Source organism: Puntigrus tetrazona, chromosome 18 (genome assembly GCF_018831695.1).
Source record: "Puntigrus tetrazona isolate hp1 chromosome 18, ASM1883169v1, whole genome shotgun sequence".
NCBI classification, from domain to species: domain Eukaryota; kingdom Metazoa; phylum Chordata; class Actinopteri; order Cypriniformes; family Cyprinidae; genus Puntigrus; species Puntigrus tetrazona.
The window spans coordinates 21,295,680-21,319,228 of record NC_056716.1 but is presented as its reverse complement, the minus strand read 5'-3'; the positions used below and the strand labels follow the sequence as shown (position 1 = coordinate 21,319,228).

Here is a 23,549-nt window from a genome sequence, read left to right as displayed (position 1 = left end):
CACACACACAAAAATCACAATTAACATATTTTTATATGCTAAGAAGTATGATAAAACTGAAATATGTTTTTGTGGGAGGGAGCAGGAAGAGATAACATATCACTTACGTAGCTCATCAAAGTGTGTGTCCACACCATCTGGTCCAGGAATGGAGCACACAAGTCTTGCTTTGAGGAATGTTGTCCACTTGTTGGTGAGACTTCTCAAACCTCCAATGTCATTCTGCATGCAAACACAAAAACAGAGGGTCTCTAAATTCTGTCATATTGAAAGTATGTTTCTAATTTAAATCCCAAATTTTATAGTTTTTATAATAAGAGTGAAAAACCAGCATTTTATTCTGATTAGAGCAGCTTATCTAATTAAGCATGAGACTTCAGAAAAAACCCACAAACCCCTTCGTTATAAACAGACTTAAGAGGTACACAAATTCGCAATCTAGAGAGACAAAGAAAGAGAGTTCAAAAAATTGAGAAGAGTGTGCGAGGGAGTTTATAATGGGAATATAACGATCCTTCTGTGAATTCTTGAAGTGCAGGTTTATGTCTTTAGACACACAATAGAGCACTGAGAGGTCTTAGAACGAGAAGACATGCTGAGAACACTTAAATGAATCTCCTCATTATAGCCAGAAGGGTTCAATCAAACGATCCCAATGATTTCACCTACACCCACTTAGAGCAGCAAACATATTCCTCCTCTGCTATTATCCTTGTTGAATAACACACACACTTGAGAAAAAGGGGGGAAAGACCTAAAAGAGGTTTAGGAGTGCCGTTGTCCAAATTCTTTAATCTTCAAAGATGCCCTCTCTAGTGTTAGGCCAGTTATCCAGTAAGGAATCTGGCCTTAGATAGCTTTACAGCTCACTCCTAAAGCTATAAAAACCCACTCGCTTCAGACCAAGAATTTTGCAATAGAGCTTGGAATTTTTATAGCATACAGTCCAGGAGGATGAGCCTACAGCATTAAGGAAACTGCTTTAAATCACAGACTTTTTATATCTGCAGGCTGACAGGTGACTTGCACGGACAATTACTACAGAGCTCTCTACAAAATTTAATTCTGATTGCTTCAACTGCAGCATCCTGCATCGAAATATTTTTGCATATCTATAACCAATTTTAACATACAGTATAAACTCTGTATTCTGTATATATATATATATATATATATATATATATATATATATATATATATATATATATATATATATATATATTAATTATTGAAATAATTAAATAAATAAACAATAAAATAAATAAAACAATAAAACAATAAAATAAATTCAAATAAATATCTTACTGACCTTAAACTAAACTGAAATAAAAGTTGGATAGATAAGACTTACAACTTATTGCCTAGTTGTTCCTTGTCTTGATTTGATATTCTAATCTTCATTTGTACATCATCAAACTGAATTCATGTGTGTTAACTGCACCCAATAGTTTATGGCCTAATACCACTACAAATTGAACTGTACATGTATCAGTGCTAGTATTGTGCCTCTTGTATCACTCATGGTCATATTACTATGTGGTTTCTTTTAGCTCAAAACAGTAATTAATAAGCAGTATAATGTATAGTCCGACTATACATAAGTTTCTTCATAAATTCAGAAAACAGAAAAAAAAAATCTATAGATGCCTTTCCATATGTTTTCGTTTAAAACACATGCCATTTGTTTATTGCATTGATTATCCATGTGTACATGTTGAGGGTCTTAAAAGTTCAAAACAAGCTTAAATGTAGCTATTAATATTAAATTAAACAGAAGGTTTTCATGAGTAATCGCCACCCAGCATTGCAAATGGCAAAATTACTTCCATCTTCTGTGTGCTTTGATGACAGCCTTGTGGAAGAGACCTTTGTGAAAGGAATCAATTACTTGCTTTCTTTAGGGAGCGACCTTATGAATAGAGTTCATTTCCCACAGTGTTCTTCACTGACGTAAAAATGATGCATTTGCGGTCAGTGTGATGTGTGAACTGCTGTTCCCTATAGTTTATCTTCACTTCAGATTAATTTAAATCTGACTTATTTATGGATGGTTTTTGTGTAATGCCCCCAGCCTTCATAGTGTACTGTTGTTGAGGGACGGGCAGAACACAATGTGTTAACATGGAGTCACTTAGTGCACTTATTTCGCTACGCAAGGGACCTCCACTGTCATCATGAACAACGACTTGGGCAGCAATTACATGGCCAGACCTCTGCTATGATTTACCCCGACTGACAACAGTGGTTTGGTCCGCTTTCAGCAGATCACATCAAGGGGAACGTACCAGGAAGCCTCCCCTCCCAGGGGAAGCACATTTAATCTTATGTGCTAAGAACGGATCAGAGAGATGAGGTGAGTTCCTCTCTGATCAGGCAGTGTGAAGACAGGTCTTACCCGGCAGATCCGGGCGACACGAGACAGCACGCTCTTGTCTGTAGTGCTCCCTTCACGAGACGCCTCACGGAAAAAGAAGTAAATCTTGTCATCGTCAGGGTTGTAGGTGTCCGCGATGGGATGGGCAGAAATAAACTTGCCCTCTGTGGGGACAAAAAAGAGAAAAGCTGGTCAGCCCTATTATGGTCATTTATTTCTGTGATGCCAGTCCACCAATCACTTTATACGACTCAAAAAAAAGTGTGGAGGCCTAAGAGCTAAGACTCACTGTTTGTGTGTTTGACAGAGTATAAAGACAAAACCGTATCCTACTGTTCAGTATAAATGCTAGGCATTTCCTTTTAGACTCACAACAGACTGTTAATGGATGTTTAGGATTGGAAAATAGACTTTGTGGGTTTAAACTCCATTAAATTGCATCAGCCACTAGAACAGCTCTAACACTAAAGAGGAAACCAAAGGTGGAAGAAAGACAGTCATTAACTCAATGACTACACAAAGACTGTATTATATTGGACTCAGATGACTCAGACACAAGGATTGGAGTGTCCAAGCAGAAGATATACTGTATCACATTCAGTTTTTCAAGATATTTAAGAGGTCAAAGTCCAAAAATAATATTTATGAGCTATTTGACACTTGTGAAACTTATGGGTATATATAAACACTTCAGGTCGAGTTAATAACAGCCAATGCAATTTTGTACACTCTAGCAACTCACACACACCTGACCTGAGTGATTTGACTTTTTATGATTTAAGGATCTTTTCTGTTTTCTGTTTTCAGTTATATATGCTAGATACACAGGCAACGTCTCAAATGTGGCACATTTTAATGCTGTAGTAACTTTTCCACAGACTGAGAATAAATCAGTTTGCGGTGTCAGTGTATTAATGATTGTTCCTTAGCCATTTTCTTTGGTTTTGGGTTTTCCCATTCTGTCGCTTATGTTTTATATGTGTTTTAGCATGAGTGTGACCTTATGTGTGTGGTCAAATGCTCTCGTTTCTTTTTAGAGAGAGGATGCATTTATTCTATCAAATGTAAAATATTTATTTTCCTATAACTGCTGTTCTTTCTAGTTTTCATCAAAGAATCCTGAAAGCAAAATATTAAGCAGCACAATTGTTTTCAACATTGATTATAATAAATATAATAGAATCATGTGACGTTAAAGACTGCAGTAATATGTACAAAACTTTAATTGTAATCACAATAGAATATAGTTATTTTTACTGTATACTTTGATCAAATAAACACAGCCTTAGTGAACATAACTGATTTCTTTCAAAAACAAAACTGCAAAATGTAAGCCATCACTGCCAAATTTCCTCATTAAACTCCCTTTTACAAGAACAATAAATTAAACCTAGAAACTAAACTAAACAGGTTGTATGTCATTCACTTGAAGCAGACTGGTGGGGAGTGCTGACCGTTGATCCAGTAGTCCTCAGAAATGTCTGTGCGAATATACTGTTGGTCTGGGGCGGGCCGAGAGAGCGGCTAAAAGTGCTGTCCTTGCCCAGGAAATCAGACGCTGTGCCAGCATAGAGATACTGATCTGAAAACATAAAAAGGGAGCATCTCAGCATAAACATAGAGCTGCAGTCAGTCAGGCTGTAGGTACGTTTACTACAGCTGACCTGATGGCATTGGCAAGTTTGTTATACAATTAATTATTAATTACCATCTCCATAATATCATGACAGCTAAAATAAGTTTATGGATAACGTTTTTAGAATCACTCAGCAAGTCATGATTTGGTGTTTGGGCCTCCACCCTACCTCACCCTTCTCTCTTTGTGGTTTGGAGCAAATTTCGATGACATCGAGGAGAACGTGCTGTGTTCTCCTAGAGTTGTTCCCTGTTGATTATGGCTGCCCGTGTAAATAAACAAACACGCTCAACCGCACTGTTGCAGGAGGAGTTCAACCAAAAGTAAAAAATCTCCTTTGCAATACTGTCTTTGGATTATGTGTAATCCTTACTTTTGACAAAATTTTTCTTCTAGTATATGTGAAAACTGTACATTTATGGCATTCAGCTTTTAACGTTGTAATTTTTTCCAAAGTCTTTGTAAAGAAATACTTTATTATTAATTAATTCATTTATTTAATTAATTTATTAATTATTAATTTATGATTTTTATACCAGTCTACCAGGGTGGGTTCTAAATTTGCACAATTGCTTTTTGTTTTATATTATTTATATTATAAAAGAATTAAAAAAGGACTACATTTTTTACTTTAATTATAGTCTATTTTATTTATTTAATGAACCAAAGTTTTGGAAAGATCACTTTGCAAAAACATGGTTAATTAAATGTGTTTATTTGCAAGTGAGTGTATATATGCTCTTTACGCAATTTTGATATCTTCCAACCCGCACCTCATATGGTGTGCATGTGCTTGCTTATTTTATTAAGAAATTTTTTTTGGAGCTTGCCGCAAAATGTTTTTATCGCATTAAATTTCTTTTAAAACCCTTTTTGTTGTTAATGCCAGTCAGGCTTGGAATAGATGATGAGTAAATGATGACAATTTTCCCTTTTGAGTAAACAATTTATTTTTTCAAAACCTAGTTTAGGTCTTTTTATGAAGACTGCATTATAGCAAACCAACTTCTTGTCGGAAAGAATGCTCTGTAATGACTAATGGCTGTAATTAATCAAACTTTGTTCAGCTGGGAAAAAAAAAAATTAGGCTTCAATACAACCCACAAAAACGCAAGCTAAAAAAAGTAAAGTTTACAGCTGGTATTTTTGACAGGGTGTGACATTTCTCTTTAGCCCTCCATTTGAAACATAAGGATTGGTTCAGCTTGAAGCCAAAAACAAATGTCTGACAGACGGCACAGAGGAACCAGGTTTTTCATTGGAGAAAGCTGATCATGTGCGAAGAGTAAAATGCTCTTTACATCAGGTTTATATTAGATACTGTTAGATTCAGGCTCACCTGTGAGTACTGAAGCAAAGGGCTGGTGTGGATCAAAAGGACATTTCATTCGGCCGGATTCCACAGTGTTGCTGTGTAGGTGCAGCCAGCCGTCCTAATGATTACACAAAACAATCACCAATACTGTTTACAGTAAAAATGATTGAACACATTTTTAAGAACAGGAAACCTCAATATAATCTGTGTAGAAATAATTTAATTCCTTGCCTCTTTGTGACCTTTGACCTCTAAGAAAGCACAAGTGGGGTGGAACGCTCCGGTACCACAGACGTAGACATGAGTTCGATTATAGCTGTGTAAAACTCGTATGAAATTAGCACATTCGGTCTGTGATAGAGAGAGAGAGAGGATATCAACGTCATTCTATTAGATAGCAGAACATCTAACAAAGTGGTCTTTATCATGAAAGATCATCACAAAGAAGTTTCAATATTCAATCAATAGTCTGTTTAAAAATACCTTGGCTGAGGGGACCGACTTAATACTTAATATAGGTCTGAAGCAAATAGTTTACAGTTCTCTTTTACAAGACAGGTTTGAGTTAGAGAGTACAGACTGTGTATTGAAATGTTCATTCAACAGACATATATCCTGACTGATACTTACGAGAGGGTTCTTGCCAGCTAGTATACACATATCCACCCTGTCTCTTGGAGCTGGCCAGCTCAGCTGGAAGTGAGAAACATAAATACAAAAAGCTATTGAATTCAGGTAAAAATACAGGCAACACATACCTTGTAATTTATAAACTCTGCATAAGTGTTTGTTACTTATGGAATTATTTCAGAAAGGTGTTGGTAATTCAAGCAAGTGTAAACTGTACAAAAACTTTGTTTAAAATCCTACTTCGAGTCCCAGCTTAATCTCAGTCTAAATCAGAGTTTAATCCATTGTGTATTTAACAGATGAAAAGCTGTACACATGAAATACTGTACAAACATGAGTTCAGGGTTAAGCTCACGGGAGGGAGAATGACGTACAGATAAAGAGTGATGAAGGGGCTGTTGGCTCTGTCTCTGCATACATGTTATAAAAAGCTTAAGCGCTTAGCGCACACAGGCCTGACCTTTGACCTTGACCTACCAGAGCCGTCTCTGCATTTAATAAGCAATCCATGATTACACATGCTCGTGAGATGACTTTTCATGATGGTGCTTTGAAGATTGCCTAATGCAAACTGAAAATGGGCTCAATACACACATTCCACTATACAAATGAAAAAGAGTACATGAACTGACAAACTCATCACATAAACATATACACTTGCATCCAAAGGTTGAAACATACTGTAAGAAAGCCCTTGTTTTGTAGTTGGAGCTCTGCCTCTACCTCTGCTTACTTTTAAGAGCATAACATATTATTTCATTATACACTGAACAAAATTATAAATGCAACACTTTTGCCACCATTTTTCATGAGCTGAAATCAAAGATCTAAGACTTTTTTATGTACACAAAATGCCTATTTCTCTCAAATATTGTTCACAAATTTGTCTTAATCCATGTTAGTCAGCAGTTAGTCATTTTAAACTTCAAAATCGTCTGAGACCAGCAGTTTGCATAGCCAAAGAATTTCTGCACAAACTGTCAGAAACCGTCTCAGCGAAGCTTATCTGCATGCTCGTTGTCCTCCTCAGGATCTAAATCTAACCGTAGTTCGTTGTCGTAACTGACTTGTGTGGGAAAATGCTCACGTTTAATGGTTTCTGCCACTTTGAAGACGTGTTCCATTTAAGTATGAATCCCGGTTTTCACTGTACATTGCAGACAGTGTGCATGGCGTCATGTAAGTGAGTGGTTTGCTAATGTCAATGTTGTGGATCGAGTGGCCTTTGGTGGCAGTGGGATTATGGTATGGGCAGGCATATGTTATGGACAGAGATACCATAATGAGGCCCATTGTTGTACCATTCATCCATGATGCAGTATGATAATGCATGGCCCCATGTTGCAAGAATCTGTACACAATTCCTGAAAGCTGAAAACATCCACATTCTTGCATGGCCAGCATGCTCACCGTACATGTCACCAATTAAGCTTGGGATGCTCTGGATCGGTGTATACGACAGTGGGTTCTAGTTCCTGCCAATAACCACAGCCTTCGCACAGCCAATGAAGAGGAGTGAACCAACATTCGACAGGCCACAATTAACAACCTGACCAACTCTATTGCACTGCGTGAGACAAATATATCTAGATGTGACAGTGAAATAACTATGAGGAGCTCTTAAAGGGAGAGTACAAAGTAAAAGTAAAAAAAACTAAAGTAGCTATTGAGGGAGAGACATGCCGAGACACATATAAGCACACTTCTATCATGAATGTGTTCATAGGCTAAACACATCCAAAGACTCGCACACCATGCTATCTGGCATTTTTGTGAGATTAAAAAGGTATAAACAGTTTTGATTTGTATTTAGTTTAAACCAGATTATGTTGTCCAAGCACAGGAGTACAGTATTAACAGTCAACCGTTATAATAAGGAAACATTATTTTGCTCTCACATGCACCTGTTTGACAAAAGACAGACAAATACATAAAGACACAATTTATCAAATGAATCTGACTTGGGGATAAGCTCTTGGACCACTAAAGCGACCACCTATGAACAACACTCAATAAATAGTACTGCACTGATCATAACAGCAACGTTTGCCCTGGCAAGCACCATTTTTCTTAAAAAAATATACAAAATCTAGTCTACTTTACATAAAATGTTTCACTCAAAACGTCTTTTCACTAAATGAGAAAAGAGGGTTTTATAGAATTACAAGAGAAACCTGATTAAAAATAAATAAAGAAACAAAAAACTTTCATTCTAAACCATTTGGCGAAACAATATGGTCAATCAAGAAACAAAACAGTTTTTTTGCAATGGCAATCTATCTGTCAACCAGTAGAATTGAATTATTCAATGGAAAAAAACTGTTATGTTTCACCCCAGACCACACATAGCGTAAAGTCTTTACGTTCCTTTTCACGGAGACCTGATTCTGCATGTCTGCAGGTGTGAGTCTTTTAAGGTGTGTGTATTTACCTTTTTGGGATGTTTATTTATGTCGTCTGGGTCCAGTAGGTAGATGTGGTCTTTGGCTCCCAGCAGTAATCGGCTTCTCTCTTCATCCAACAGGACTGTCAGAAACCGCTGCCCCTCGCTAGAACCCACAAATGGCACCACGCTTCGAGAATGGATCAGCTCTGAAGATATACACACATATACACACATAGCACATACTATAAGCACAAACATACTAAATAACCTGTATATCAAAATAGTGACATGCCAAAGTTTTATGTGTGAAAGAGTATGTGCACTTTTCTAGGCATTGCATTGTAGGAATAAATGAAAAGAATTTATATCACCGCTATTGCCCTCTTTTCCTCTTACACTTCTTATATAATGAGAGGCATCATCACTTCTATATTCCCTGTTATCTACAGTAACCATAACCTCAGGTCTATCTGTTCAGATTCTATCCTGATAAGGTTTCATCCTCTCTTTAAAATCGGCCCATCTACTAAACCTTACTTCACCTGCTGAACATGAGCCAAATGCCTCTGAGCTGTATGAGAATTCAGCTGGATCTAATCGCTCCACCTATCAATTCTTGCACGTCAACACAGAGGCAGATTAGCTCGATGGTTCATTTGCAGTATAGGTTTCATATTTCCCTTCTTCTGCTCTCTGAGGGAGCAATGACACATTCTGTTATTCTCGCCGAAGAGTGCCGGTTAACAGCTTAGACAGCTGAGTTCAGATTGGCATTTGCACACAATGAACGTAAGCCAAAAGTTGTCATGTTAACACAAATAAGCTTCAAAGTTCCAACCTATCAACACCAACATAAGAGAGGTGTAAAATCTGTAAAGGTGACGTCGTTAAGCCTTGTTCTTATTCTCTTTGGTACATACAAGCTGAACTCTCTAGATACATAATTCTCAGGATTTTTTTGAAACACGTAATGGCATTTGACTAAAGCACGTCTCAGTAGACTTGGACAGAGTCCTAACATTTCTCCACCCTATGTTCTGCTCTCCTTGCACACAAACATAACCATCTGCCAGCAGCCTTTAAGCAAGAAAATCTGGCAGTGTGAACTTAAACACCATGGAAAGCAGGTCTGTAGATTTGTTTATGTTTTCTGATCCTTTTTATTCTGTTTTGAATTCAGAATTTCACATATACAAACCATTTTACATTAATTCTTTCCATCTCTCAGTTTTCAGCTACCTCCCTGCATGTCTGCCATGTACATGCATCGTTTAAACAGCCATGTGAGAGATGGGTCATGGGGCATCAGGGTTATGAGTCTAGAGCGTCAAGAAGCTGAATAAATCCTAGGACTTAACTATTTATTCTCTGCGGTGCAGGGTCGAGGACGGGTCATTTCTGATCAATATTTATAAGACAAAAAAAATCCTCTACAAAATAAAACCCCATTCATGCTAATGCCTGACTAGCTGATGCTAATCTACTCCGCAAACAGTTTAGGTCAAAGCTCTGCTGAAAGATCCCTGCTTAGCAATGAAGTCTACAGAGATTTATCTGGAGTTCTAGAGCTTTATCTGGACCCCTCAGGGAATCAACTGATCAGTAGTCTGCAAACTACAATGTTTTTTGAGGATATTTAAAATGTGCATTTTACAAATCAGTTAAAAAGATTAAATGTACTTTCCTAAGTAATATCAATATAATGAGGGAAAATTGTCTTTTGCTTTTAAAAGGAAAAAGTGCAAACCTACAATACATTTATTTTATATGAAAAGAAACATTTAGGGGAATGTTTGAATTGCTTTTTTTCCATTCAACAGAAGGGGATGAGAACCAAGGAAGAACCAAAAAGGGCAACTCAAATATTGGTATTTCAAATAATTCAAATATTCACCAAATATTTGTCTTACAGCTGTGGTCGCCATTTACTTATATTGTATGAATAAGGGAACCTTAGACAATCTGATATAAATAACTCCTTTTGTGTTCCACAAAAGCAAAAATGTTATGTAGGTTTTAAAATTAATCATTTTAACTTGACTGCCCTGAAACATTCAAGTATATTAGCTACAATTAAAGTCAATATATCAATCAATCAATCAATTAATAATGCTTATTTCAAGAGAAGATACAAAATTGTCCCTTGTTACACTTTTTGTGATTTGAAATATTTTCGAATGCTAGCTTGGCAAACAATTTAGCAAATTTCAGACTAATCCCATTTACGCACAAAGCTGTACTTTCATGTCTAGGCAGGCCGTTGCCAAAATGGCCACATAGCAAACAGGCTCTAACAAGAACTTCTTATAAGTCCAATTTTATAAGCCTGGAGTGTAATGCTACACCTCTGTGGTTTGCTGATCGTAGGGGCTTAATAATTATTCTTATAAGAAACGAAGACTCCCTGTGGAAACACAAAGCAAGTATTGTCCATTCAGTTCAATCTTTACATTGTGCTGTACAGTTCAACCTTCAAACTGCAAGCTATTTCAGCCCTACAGGTACATAATTTATCTTCCGGCAATGGCAAAGCATAAAGTTTGATGAGTGAAATACAAAACTATGAAGTAATGCACAATTTGAGGGGTTGAAAAATTAAGGTACCCCCAGCTATTCGCCAAAAACAGAGCACTAATGTCACAGAGCAAGACTTCTTGTAAGATTTCTCAGACTTTAAAGGATTACACTCTTAGGTGTAATCAATATCCTGCCTGTGGTTTGGGAAGAGAGCCAAACTAGTGGAAAATAGTGTAACTCTGTGTACAGTACATTAGGAAGACACATGACCATATTTATGACCTGCTTGTTTTACATCTGTTTAGAGAGCCACAGCCAACTGGGAGCCATATAGTTATAAATTCATTGTAAACTATACTGCGACTTCTTAAATGGCTGTTTTCCTATTGCAAAACAAGGCTTTGTGTTTGCTTGTTTAACTTTCATGACTCTGCCACGCATGTCTATACCATCGTGGATACACTTATGTCAAACACACAAAAATATACCACTCATAAAACAATCAATTATGCTCACTCAAGACCCCCATGTCGAGAGAGACTGTCTTTAATAGAAATATTTACACAACCTGAAGATAATATTTTGATGCAATTCACTGGGCATTGTCAGCTAGGAGTGATGCTAGCGACAGAGAGAATATTGTTTAGTCGACTCCAGAGAACATTATGAGATGTATTATATCTAACACAGTTCAGATGTTCCTCTTTTGGCCTTCCTTTATAAGAAAAACAAGAAGATATTACTGCCGATCGGCCTTGAGGTGTGCACGCAGCCCTGCATACTTCTGGATAATGACACACTCTGTTTTAAAGAGTGCAGTGATACAAAACTGGTGCCGATGTTTTTATGAGAGCATCTGCTCTGATGATGGATTGTGAAAGACTACTAATTCTGCATCCTCTCCAACAGGACCAAACATGGAGCAGAGCAGCAAGTTTTAGGATCAACTTGACCCGCTCAGTGTAGCTTAATGAATTAGAAAAACTTGAAAGAAGCCCAGCAGCCCAACCAATGTGTTATACATTAATTTATAGGACTATACATATGTTATATATGTGTTATAGACATAGATATAGCTAGTGATATATTTAAGTTTCCAAATAAACCTGCCTTGTTTAAATAATCTTTATTGTTAGATATAGATTAACATAAGCCTACTTAAAGAAAGATTTTATATTTATTTACTTATTTTTTTAAGTTAAACATTAATGTTTATTTGCACTTTAATGTGCATATACAAATTAAGGCTTCTTTATTATCCGTCTCTCAAAAGAAAAAACAAAAATTTTAAGAATGTATCAAAGAAAGAGCTCAGTCATTGCGTGCACAAATCATAATCTCCAGCCAGGCAGGCAGCTGTCTGTTTTCTCTTCTCATTCACGTCATACACGCCAGCTCAGCTATGGCAAACTGACACACAGCATGTATGAATTTTATGCTAAAGAAACTGAAAATAAACAGACGCCCCTTCACAGTCACTCATATTTTTATTGGAGTGAGTTTCCTGATACGGATGAAGGTCTGTTTCAGTAGTGCTGGCATGCTGTGGGTCAGCCTTTAAGGAGCTATAACTTTTATTTCCCTCAGTGGCATAAAACAAACTCTGCATTCAAGTAACTCCTCAAATCGAAGCAGGGACTGAAAACAGAAGAGAATTTAAAAGAGAGAAAGTAACAAACAGAGTAAAAGACTTTTATCAATTCTTGTTGGTTAGAAAAAACATTAACGTCTAAAATTCTTTATCACTTGTCAGCACTATCAAAGACATGTTCTAGAACAACATGGTATCTAATCAAAGTTGCTACTGATGTTGTAAAGCCCAGTGCAGATTTATCATGTGTCTACAACTGCAGACAAAGTATGCATGACTTTTAACAATCCATGTGTCAGTGCACTTAAATGAGCACATGTTGTTACTTTTAACAGTTGTTCCTTTTACGCCTCACTCACTTTATAGCATCATGCGTTTATCTTGCCCAGAAATCCCACCCATAATACGCACAGCATAAGTATGTATGCGTATGTGTGTGTTTGAGAGTGTGCCACTGCTATGGAGTTGTCAGCGTAACTCCAGTGATAAGCTAGAATGTGCTGCGTTCGTGGGATCGCTGTTGAGATCAGAGAGTTAATGCCTTATTGACTTATCAAACCTTTGAAGCCGCAGCTGCAGTCGAGCGATCAAACACAACCACAGGTAGAGGGAGGGAGGGCGCTCACAGCATGAAACTGTGGTTAGCAAATACCACAAGAGATGCAGTTACAGTGATGTACTGTGTAAAATCCCAGACCTTAATCGTCAAGCCCTTATTTAATCTTAAATTATGAAATTGCCATTTCGTTCTAGAACATCTGACGCAGCAAAGTATGCACCACTATGCTCATGCATACAACTATATATTTATATGTGAGAGGAAGGGGTTGGTATGATTAAGGGAAATTTTCAAGTTACTTTAGCTTGAAATAAAGTTATGATATAAAAATGTAAGATACCATTGAAATGTTACAATTCTTGACACCACTTTTAATATCACAGCACAAAATGAATAGTATAAATGAATAGCTCTCAAAAAGTTCTTATTAAAAACTATTTGCAGGAAGTAATAACATTTAAAAAAGAAAGTAATCTTGAACAATAAAAGAAATAAATATAATAGAACTAAGGCAAAAGAAATATAGGGCTTGACATTTTTCATTGGTCAGAAGAAATTTGAATTGATATAAAACGAAAGTGTGCAGTTGTCACTATATCACTTTTCTTTGTCTTTTAGGCTACACTTTATATTAAGGTGTACTTGTTAAGTGTAATTACACATTTAATGAACGTGCAATATGAATTAACTACATGTACTTACTTTCTGTTTAAGGTTAGGATTATGGTTTGTCTTGGCATAACTTGTAAGTAATTGTGAATAATTTATTGGTTTAATAATAGTTATTACATGTAAAATGTGTAAAAAGGACAACATAAAATAAAGTATTACTGTCTTTTGTTGTTTGATTAATATTAATGACACCAACAGAAGCAGGAATATTAGGAAGCTAATGCACAAACCCTATTTTATGAAACATATTAAACTGTTTACAGCCACTCACTTTGTTTACATGAATAATCAGCACAGAAACTTTGATGTATTTTTATGTTTATTTGGCTATTTAAGTGGAATAAGGCACAAAGAACATATTGAGTTCTCTTTCTCAACTTATTGCTCTTAAATGGTCTGAAATTATTTCACCATCTAAAACTGGCAAAGATGTCTAATGTCTTGCCAAGGCATTGCAATTTGTTTGATGTGGTGCTAAATAGTTTGTCTGAGCACCAGCATTTAAAATTCATTAAAATTAAATAAGACAATGTTTATGTGTATATCCACAGTGTAAGGATAATAGTTTTTCTTTAGTATAAAGCAATTAAAATTTAATTCAAAGCTTCATACAAAAACAATATATGTCTACAATAAATATAATTTAGATATTGAAGTGCTACTGTGATATGCAGCACATCCCTTATGTACAGTCAATCAGTCACATGCGCAGTCTAAATATTGACCTCATACAAGTGAGCTGTAAACCTCTCATCACACTCCTACATGTACTTCAAAATGTATCCTTTAAAAATGACAAACGTTCCAGCAGATGTTTAAAATAAATACATAGAAATTCAGCAAAACACTAAAGATTTAATAGATCATTTAGAAAAAAAAATCTACTCAGAGCAATGTAAAAGCATTTTGAAATAAACAGAATGTTAAATAAAGTTTAAAAAGTCAAACAAGGACAAGCTTTACCTTTGTAGCCAAGTTTAACTCTTGGCACACTCTCCTTCATAGAGTTCACCTCCGGCAGAGAGAAGAAGAGCATCACTAGTGTAAACCACCAGACACTAGAGAACCACCCCATCTGGAGCTGCTGATGTCTTGGTTTGTCTGGATCCTCTGCAGTTTTCATGATGAGAGAGGATAGTTCTGCCGCTGCGGACCTGTGATGGAGTGGACAGTTAGATGGAGTCATCTAAGGGAGAGGTTGATCATCACTGTGGGAGGTGTGTCTGTGTGTGTGTGTGTGTGTGTTTGAGGTCTTGTTAAATCCCAAGCAAATGTTCAGCTGCTTTACTGTGGTCTCTTTCAGACATGTCTATGCATTTTAGCAGCTCTCTGCATCAGCTGCTGCTCTATTCAAGTCCATTCTTTTGTCCACCAACACACATACTTTCTCCCTCTCTTTCTAAATCTGTTTGTCTCTAAACAAAAGGTCAGCTTGATGAGGGCAGCCACTTTCAGCCTTCTTTCACATGCCTTTCTTTTATTTTCTCACACCATCTTTCATCTGCTATGTCTCCGTCTCCCTTTCTCACTTCTTCAACAAACAGTATTCGGCTGGGGTGACAATCATGTCTGAATCTCTGCTTCATTAGTCAACAGAGTGCCATGAAGTTGTGGGAGAGAGTGAGAAAACTGTAGTAGTCTGTCTTCATTAGGAGATTTCCTTCAGCAGGGAATCGTTTAGAAGAAGGATTCACACACTTCAGATCAGGGGCTCTCAAAACAGTCCTATTATTTGGAATGAGGAGTGAATGAAAAGGGGGCATGGAGGGGCTTATACTATGTTGTCCAACAACCAGCTAGTGAATTTACGTAGATTATTAGCAGTGTTTCTTTAAAGGAAATGAATTAGGAGACTTCTCAGCAAGGGTTTGAGCGTGCTGACAGCGTGCTGTGCTTTGGCATACTGACAGTAAAAGCCTCCCAAAGAAGTTTCATCTCAATTTCATCTTTTACAGCACTGCTTTTTCCAAAGCAACAAATTTTGAAACAAATTCACCACTTTGACAATAACATTTAAGAGAATTACAGTCAGACTTTCAATCACCTACTGAGTTATGTTGCAATTATTATGCAGTACATCTCTATATATTATAAGGACTATGACAGTTCTATACAATAAATGGTTATACTGTACACTAGCAACACAAAGAAACACTGGGTAATTTATTTAAACCCAGTTTGGGTTGATAATCATTTAAAAGCAGAAACTAAATGATGCAAGGTTGGAAATATTTCTAGCGTTTATTACAGGCTTTCAAAGCTTAATGCTTTGGCCACAGAAAGACTATTATGGTTGGTGAAAAAGAAAAAAAAATGAGCCAAACAGCTGGTTAAATTTAGTCTTACACTCAAGGTATTTGATATTTATTCTGCAATGTTCACTGAAAGTTTAAAATAGCAACTTCAATTAACTGTACAAGTTGTAACATTTTTAAGTTGATTTCTCATTCATTTCCTCACGTTTTTATTTTTACTATTGCCTGTATTTTTTCCAGTTTCCTGTGTTATTACAGTAATTATTCTGCATGTGTTATGTGACTTTTATTTCCAAGGCAGTACACTCATTTTTAAACAATTGTTGAGTAGAAACAACAACCAAGCACCAGCTTCATCCCTTATTGACAAACTGGGTTGTTTCTTGTTTATATATATATATATATATATATATATATATATATATATATATATATATATATATTATTTTTTTATTTATTTATTTTTTTTCTTAAATTGCAGCATGTTCATTTGTTAAGCATCAATCACCATATTTGAATTTAATGCAAATAGTGTTCATATATTTCAAAGACCTACTGCAACTGAAACATCTGATAAATATATACATTGTCACTAAGGAATGCTCCTCTAATACTGGGCATTTATCAACAGCAGACAGACATATCTCTAACTCTAACATAAAGATAAGTCAGATTTGTATGTTTATTTAAAGAACAAGGCAGCATCACAGATAGCTTTGATTATGATAGATCATACTGCATTCATGACATGTAGAGCAGATTTCAAGGGGCTGAGTGAGCGATCTCAGAGAGCAAGTGTCACAAGGATATCAGCATGGGGGCTCTTGGGTAATGCCTGAGTCTTGTAAGTTCATATATCAAACAATAGAACTTCTTTCCAAAGTTTTTAAGTGTTTTTTTCCTCCTCCACAAAGACATTTTTCCTCTTCTTTGACATTAAAGCTATTGTCTCTTGCAGACATCTCCTGGATGGATTCCTGCACCTACCACAGACAAAGTCCACTACATTATTTTACTGTTCAGCCTTACAAAAGGTCAGCCCGAGTTCATTATTATGAGCTTGGGTTACGTATTTGTGTTATTCTTGGCAGGGGTCAATCTTTTCTCTGTGGTTGTAGTCGGGTGTAAGGGTTACCCCTCGCTCTGTGTAAATAATGTTCATATCAACATAAGCACACGCAGACACCAAGGCCATGTTATGTTTTCATAATCATAACATACAACGAAAATTTGTCTTCGTAGCATTACAAGTAATTCGTATCATGTTCAAGGTGGTGGTTGGACCAACACTGGTTTTTAGAGAATATAATAATATCCTATCATTTGACCCCATTTTTTTCTAGCTTCAATATTTTATATAGCTCAGTTACATTATATTACTTTTACCTCCCATGGATCTTAGAATTTCAGCTCCCATGGCTGCAAGCTGTACAGCTACTGTTTAGTTCATTAAAACAGAACAATTCAAAAGCCAAAAAAATATTGATAGAAATAACAAAAATATGGTTTTGTTGCTGCCAGAGATGATAAAAAGGTCTAATTGAACTGAAATGCATCTAAATTAGTTTGGCAGCATTCATTTATTATTTCACATGACTTCAATTGGACTCTAATGACTAAAATTGAAGTATGCTAAATAACGCAAAGGCTATTTATACTAAGTATAAAAAAAGAAAGACTGTTTACATTGAATAGGTTGCAGATACTCTTTGCAGCAAGTATAGCAACAAAGAGCATTTCTTTACACTAAGGGCAAACAGTAAAAGATGCTACTCGTAAAATGTAAATACATTTTTGTGTTTGCTGAGACTTATTTGTCCCAGTGGTCTTACTGACACCTATTGGTGTAAAAACAAATATTTCCCTATTCACATTTCTATTATCATCAGAAACAGTAGTAGTAGTAGTAGTAGTAGTAACAGTTGTGATCATGTGATGCGATATTTAACAAAACTGATGTTCATTTCTTCATGTGTAAAACTTGAAATCTAAAGTACCTTTAAGTTTACACTGTGACAATATGCTTTATGGCCTGTAATGTAAACATGAAAATTGCTGCAAATGAAAAGAAAATTCATGCTTCGGAAAAATCAGGTAAAAGTAAAACTATGTTAAGTATTTTTAGAGAATAAATAAATGTTATTTACTATCATATTTATTTACACAGACTGAAATAAAAAGTTGTTAACAAAAGTTGTTTACAAAAAAAAAAAACATGTATTCCAATCATAACTCCACACCAATCTGTATATACGTGATTCTGTGACCCGGTAATGTGTATACAACCCATCTCAATACCTGTAATGAAAACATTTGTTATAAATACATTATATTTGCCTCAGGACATTACTGAATGACTGACAGCTTACATATGCAGAGAAAGGAAAAGCAGACCTTTACTTGAACTCGTTGAATAGTTTTCATATGACAATTTGGACAGTTCTTTGGCCTCAACTTATACGCCCAATCAGACAGCACAAAAGCAGACACATAGACAATGTCATAACGATGCAATCTCAAATTTCATTTCTAATCCTCAACAACTGTTTCCTACAGTCTATAAGTCTGATTTAAGGCAGTTTATTATATATATATATATATATATATATATATATATATATATATATATATATATATATATATATATATATATATCACACAGCTCATGAAGGTTATCATCATCATGCATGGATTGTTGCACTCTGTCTGGTATGGTAAAGGCAACTGAAAATGATATTAAATATCGCCACGTTGTTAGACAGAGGAAAGAGTACAGTAAAAAAGCTTTCAATTGTTCTCCAGACTTTTAAAAGGTTGAAACTCTGTATTTAGTCCTGTTTGTTTGAGCCAAGTCCATGTTTAATGATATGTTTTTAATCCCCCTTCTCATCTTTAAAGAAGGGAAATGTTTTAGCTTTCATACCTGCACTTAGCTTAGAGAGAGCCAGGTGCATATCTAATGACAGAGAGCAGAAAGAGAGCGGTGAAGAAATTCCTCTCGGCCAACATTTTCAAACCTCATTATATGCCCGGAATACCTGACACTCTGTCTGTCTGTCTGTGAGTGACAGGTTTAGGGAATTATGGGTAATTCAATACATCCTGAGAGGAACCTCCATAGCCGTAATGGAGAGCAGACAAAGTGCTCGGATAATGTCTCCCGTCGATTAGCTGTGTTTGGAGTGAACGGATTAAAAACTGTACTGTTACCCACACATAGGTGAATAGGGGGCGGAAGGTGTAAGGTTTAGGCAGCGTAAAGGAAGGATAAGGACGAGGTGTTTGACATTGTTCTGTGTTTTTATCAAGAGTGTTCAGGTGTGTAAGGCCGCTGGCAGGAGCCCTTTGAGGGAGACGAGGCTGAACATAACATGTCAGTCAATCATTTTAAGATACAAACATTCACACACTTAAAACAGTATCAGTGAAAAACAGGAGTTCGGGTAACACCAATTATGGGTGTGGTGTGTCCAAAACATAACAGAACTGTTTCAAAACCTATGGCGTATTTTTCACAAGGCCTTTTTAGGGGCTCTGCTCAGGTACATTTGAAATTAGTTTGATAACACTCTGTGCGTAAGAAGATAGACTGGTTTTTAGCTATGTACAACGTCAAAGTAACATGCGCTAGCTGCACACCTGATTCAGACCAGATATTATTCTGCTTAAAAACCAAAAAAATACTGGCCTGATGCAATAAAACCACTCACATTTCTTGCTCCAAATGTAAAAAAATGTCCTGGCATTTGCTGCTAATTATTTATAAGATTTATTTTTAATTAATTACATACTATCCTTCATTTATGTAAGATAATAGTATTGATAGTAGATTATAATTATTCTGCATATGATTTTGACAATGCACTTTTAACTTTAAAATAAAATTGCATACATAGAAGTAAAAGTTCTACAATATATGAGCTTTTACAAATGTTCAACTTGCATTCAGCTATTATTAGCTCCTCATAAACTTACATAAATTAACTAAATGACTTCTGTTTATTTGCCTGCATTGATATAATCAGATATTTTTAGCTGCTGTCTAAAACCTGTGGTGTTAGAAATTTGTTGCAATTAATAATATTTTTCACAATGACCTTTTACTCTTCAGCAAACAAGTGAAGTCTAAACTTTCTCTGAAACCGAGATTCTTCAACTAGCTGTGTATGAAAGGCCCCTAATGAAGTGGCTCATTAAATGATATTTCAAATTGTGAGGTGTGCCGTTCATTTTAAACAATCATAGGATTTTCATATGGTGGATGATGAAAAAAAAGAGATTTACACTGAAGTGCAACACATAGAAAACCTAAATAATAAACCCTGGCCGCCACCTAGCAATGCAGCAGCAACTACTTGATGGCTGCTTTTGCACAACAAGCCTCATTTTGTCTTCATAAAATTTTTTTTTAAAAAAGTTAACGTACTATGGCACAGCCTTCTGCCTTCTAAATGAGTCAAGAAACCTGGGATATTAAAGAATCAAGGTTGATTTGTCTTACTGGCTCATATACTGCTGATGTAGTGAGACGAGACAGTGAGGCGAGTCAGACAGAGAGAAAACGTACAAGAGAAAGACATAAGTCTAAGGAATCAGTCACACTTCAGTGCTAGAGCCTTTTAACACCCAGGTGGCACTATGCTCCAAGAACGTACAGTAAACACACTTAGACATGGACCCACACACACACACACACACACACACACAGCAACTACAATCCATCACTCTGCCACTTACTGCCCTACTTTGATTTTTCAGCAGAGGAAATCCAGCTCCCCACCCTCTCTGGTATCATGTTTTCCTCTCCAAATATATGTCAGACGTCCAGTTTGCTGAATTAAGAATATATTGAGAACATAGATACAACTATACTTTATGATATATTTGTCTATACATGCAAAAACTACTACACTTATGTTTTACTATAAAAAAAAATATATTTCATTCAATATAGATATATGAACTGCTAATATTTATTTTAATCAGTACTTAATAAGAAACACACACATATGCGTATACGACATCTGTGGCTTATGACTGAGACTTTCTCTTGGTCTCACCTCATAAAACCGCAGGGTGTGTGAGCGAGACTTTCCATAAAGTCTGTGTGCATCACAGAGAGGTATTATCCGGCCCGTTAACACGGGGCAAATGCCACTGGGAAGAGAAAGAGCCCCCTCTCATCCACTCAAGTACTACGCTCTGGCTTGCTTTCGTCCTCTTACTCTTCTGAAGAAGCACAGAGTCGAGAGTTAATGCCAATCCCAGCTCAGCTGTTGGCGAGGATGTGTGAGAAGGACCAGAGGCAGACCGACAATCTCCCATCTTTCATTCCCTTGACACACACCGCAGACACGCTTTTACTCCCATCACACATTCCTCACCAGCAAATCTGGCAGGCCGTTTGAAAATAAAGCTTATCTGCTTTTATAACCTTATTAATCTTTTCCTTAATTTAAAGTCGACCGTGAAATCAAAATGGGAGTTTAATGGCTTTGATCCACATTCGAGGCCTTCAATGTGCTAAAGAGCAGATAAACAGAATGCACTTAAAACTTTGAGAAACTTGTAAACTAAACCTAGTGATGACCCACTGTGCCTAATGACACCCTAGGCCTTTGTGGTCCTCCTCTGAATCCACACTTTGGTGACGTAATGCCACATAGACTGTCAGGCAGTACTCTGTCCTGAAGCCTGCAGCAGTATGCACTTTTCTAAAACTTAAAATTGCATCATATGCCCCTTAAAGGTATCATTCTTCTAACACCACCTGCCACTGACTAGAAAAAAAATCACAGCGCCCAATAAAACCTTTTATTCAATAGGCAATTTCCTATTAAATTAAACTACAATTGACACAGGTGAGAAAATTGCTTCTCAAATAATTAGTATAATTTTTAACTATACACCAATATTACTCTGACACACAGGCCTAGCAATATATATATATATATATATATATATATATATATATATATATATATATATATATATATATATATATATATATATATATATACACACACACAAACACATACATATACATACATACTTTTTAATTATGCATGCTGAAAACTAATTCATTTAAATAAATGTATTAGTGGACAGCTATGTAAATACATTTGTACAATAAAAGAAATTATAAAAAGTTTATATAATTTATATAATTTATATAATTAGATATTCTAATATTAAGCAATATATTCATTTTATTAATACATTGATAAAATATAAAAATATAATATATATATTAAATGAATATATATATATATATAAATATGAAATTATATAATTACGTTTATAAAACATTTGTAAATAAATTTGTAATAAATTATAATAAATTAATAATCAAAATACAACAGAAAGTTTGCATTTTGATAAATGGATGTGTTTTTGTGAAGATGCCATTCTGCAATAGCTTCATGCACTTGTTAATGTCAAACATTTGCTTTTACACTAACTTGCCACTGCCAGTAAGACAATGTTTAATACAGCGCAGCTGCGATTTAAATCTTCTGAAATGAAACATGTTTCCTATCACCTAAAAATGAGTGGAGAGGAGAAAATGGGAGAGCCAGGCGTGATTAACAGCCTCAAACAACAGCACGGCAAATATTTATCCTCATGAGAGCAGCAGTTAATTTTACACATTGGAGTCTGTATCACCCAGAACAGACGTGCCACCCGTGTAGTCCTTTAGCATGAATGTGATAATACAATCTTATATTACCCAATGTTAACATAATGACTATCGCTTTTGAATACTGTCCGTCAAAATTAGCTAAAAGACACTAAATGTCATATCCTCAGTGATGCTCTTAAAACTTAAGATGGAATTTTTAATAAAGTTTTTAACGTGTAAGCTGAATATATATCAATGAAATGCAATATAATATTGAAATTGTAATAATAAACGGGTACCTGTGGAGCTTGGGTATTTTCTGGAAGTCTGAGGCGCAGTTTGACACTTCAAGATCCGTTATTATCCAAAGTCATGCTTGAAATGTCTTCAAGACGCGTCCACCGTTCCCAAAACTAAGCTCTCTTCAACTTAATGGGGGGAGACACGTAAAACGAAAACAAATAAAAAGACTAATGAACTGTTCTCTGAGTGTGACCGGACTCTGTGAATTTGGCTGAGGCATCCGCGTCTGTGGCGCTCGTGGCTGCTGGCTCGAGCCGAGAGCGCCAATTAGCGCCGCGTGCAGAGACCGGAGGGCGGGGAGCGCGAGGGAGCAGCGCGAGCTTCGACATATTTTTCCCGTGAGTTGGAGATACCGTCATATGTGCTGACAATTGTAATCGATTAAACTATATTTCTTTAATGGAAAAAAAAACCGTGAAGTGGGGTGTAAAAATAATCTGTTGCACAGCTAGCCATGCAACAGCCATGCACATGCAGTACCATTGTTATTTCCAAGCAATGGCAACTTAAATCTGTTAATGATGTTTGTATGGCAGTATTTGACCGGAAAGGTCAGTCACGGCACATTAGCACTAGCTTTCTGTCACTCCAAAACAGACACAGGGATGAAATAGTGCATACATGAAACATTCGTTTGAATGAATTACAGCATTTAATTGAATTAATTATCGACTAAGAGAAAGAAAGAC

The 23,549-nt window shown here is 36.0% G+C and overlaps 1 protein-coding gene across 1 annotated transcript in view; it reads right to left on the bottom strand.

Annotated features, from left to right (window-relative positions):
• Positions 1-23,131, bottom strand: part of sema3d (sema domain, immunoglobulin domain (Ig), short basic domain, secreted, (semaphorin) 3D) — a 32,233-nt gene extending 9,102 nt beyond the window's left edge. The window contains 10 exon segments of the mRNA XM_043216928.1: positions 108-222; positions 2,396-2,538; positions 3,829-3,882; positions 3,885-3,956; positions 5,350-5,443; positions 5,557-5,676; positions 5,956-6,018; positions 8,387-8,547; positions 14,644-14,839; positions 22,861-23,131. Of these exon segments, the coding sequence (XP_043072863.1) occupies positions 108-222; positions 2,396-2,538; positions 3,829-3,882; positions 3,885-3,956; positions 5,350-5,443; positions 5,557-5,676; positions 5,956-6,018; positions 8,387-8,547; positions 14,644-14,803 (982 nt within the window). The 5' untranslated portion in view covers positions 14,804-14,839; positions 22,861-23,131.
• Between the last annotated feature and the right edge of the window lie 418 nt (positions 23,132-23,549).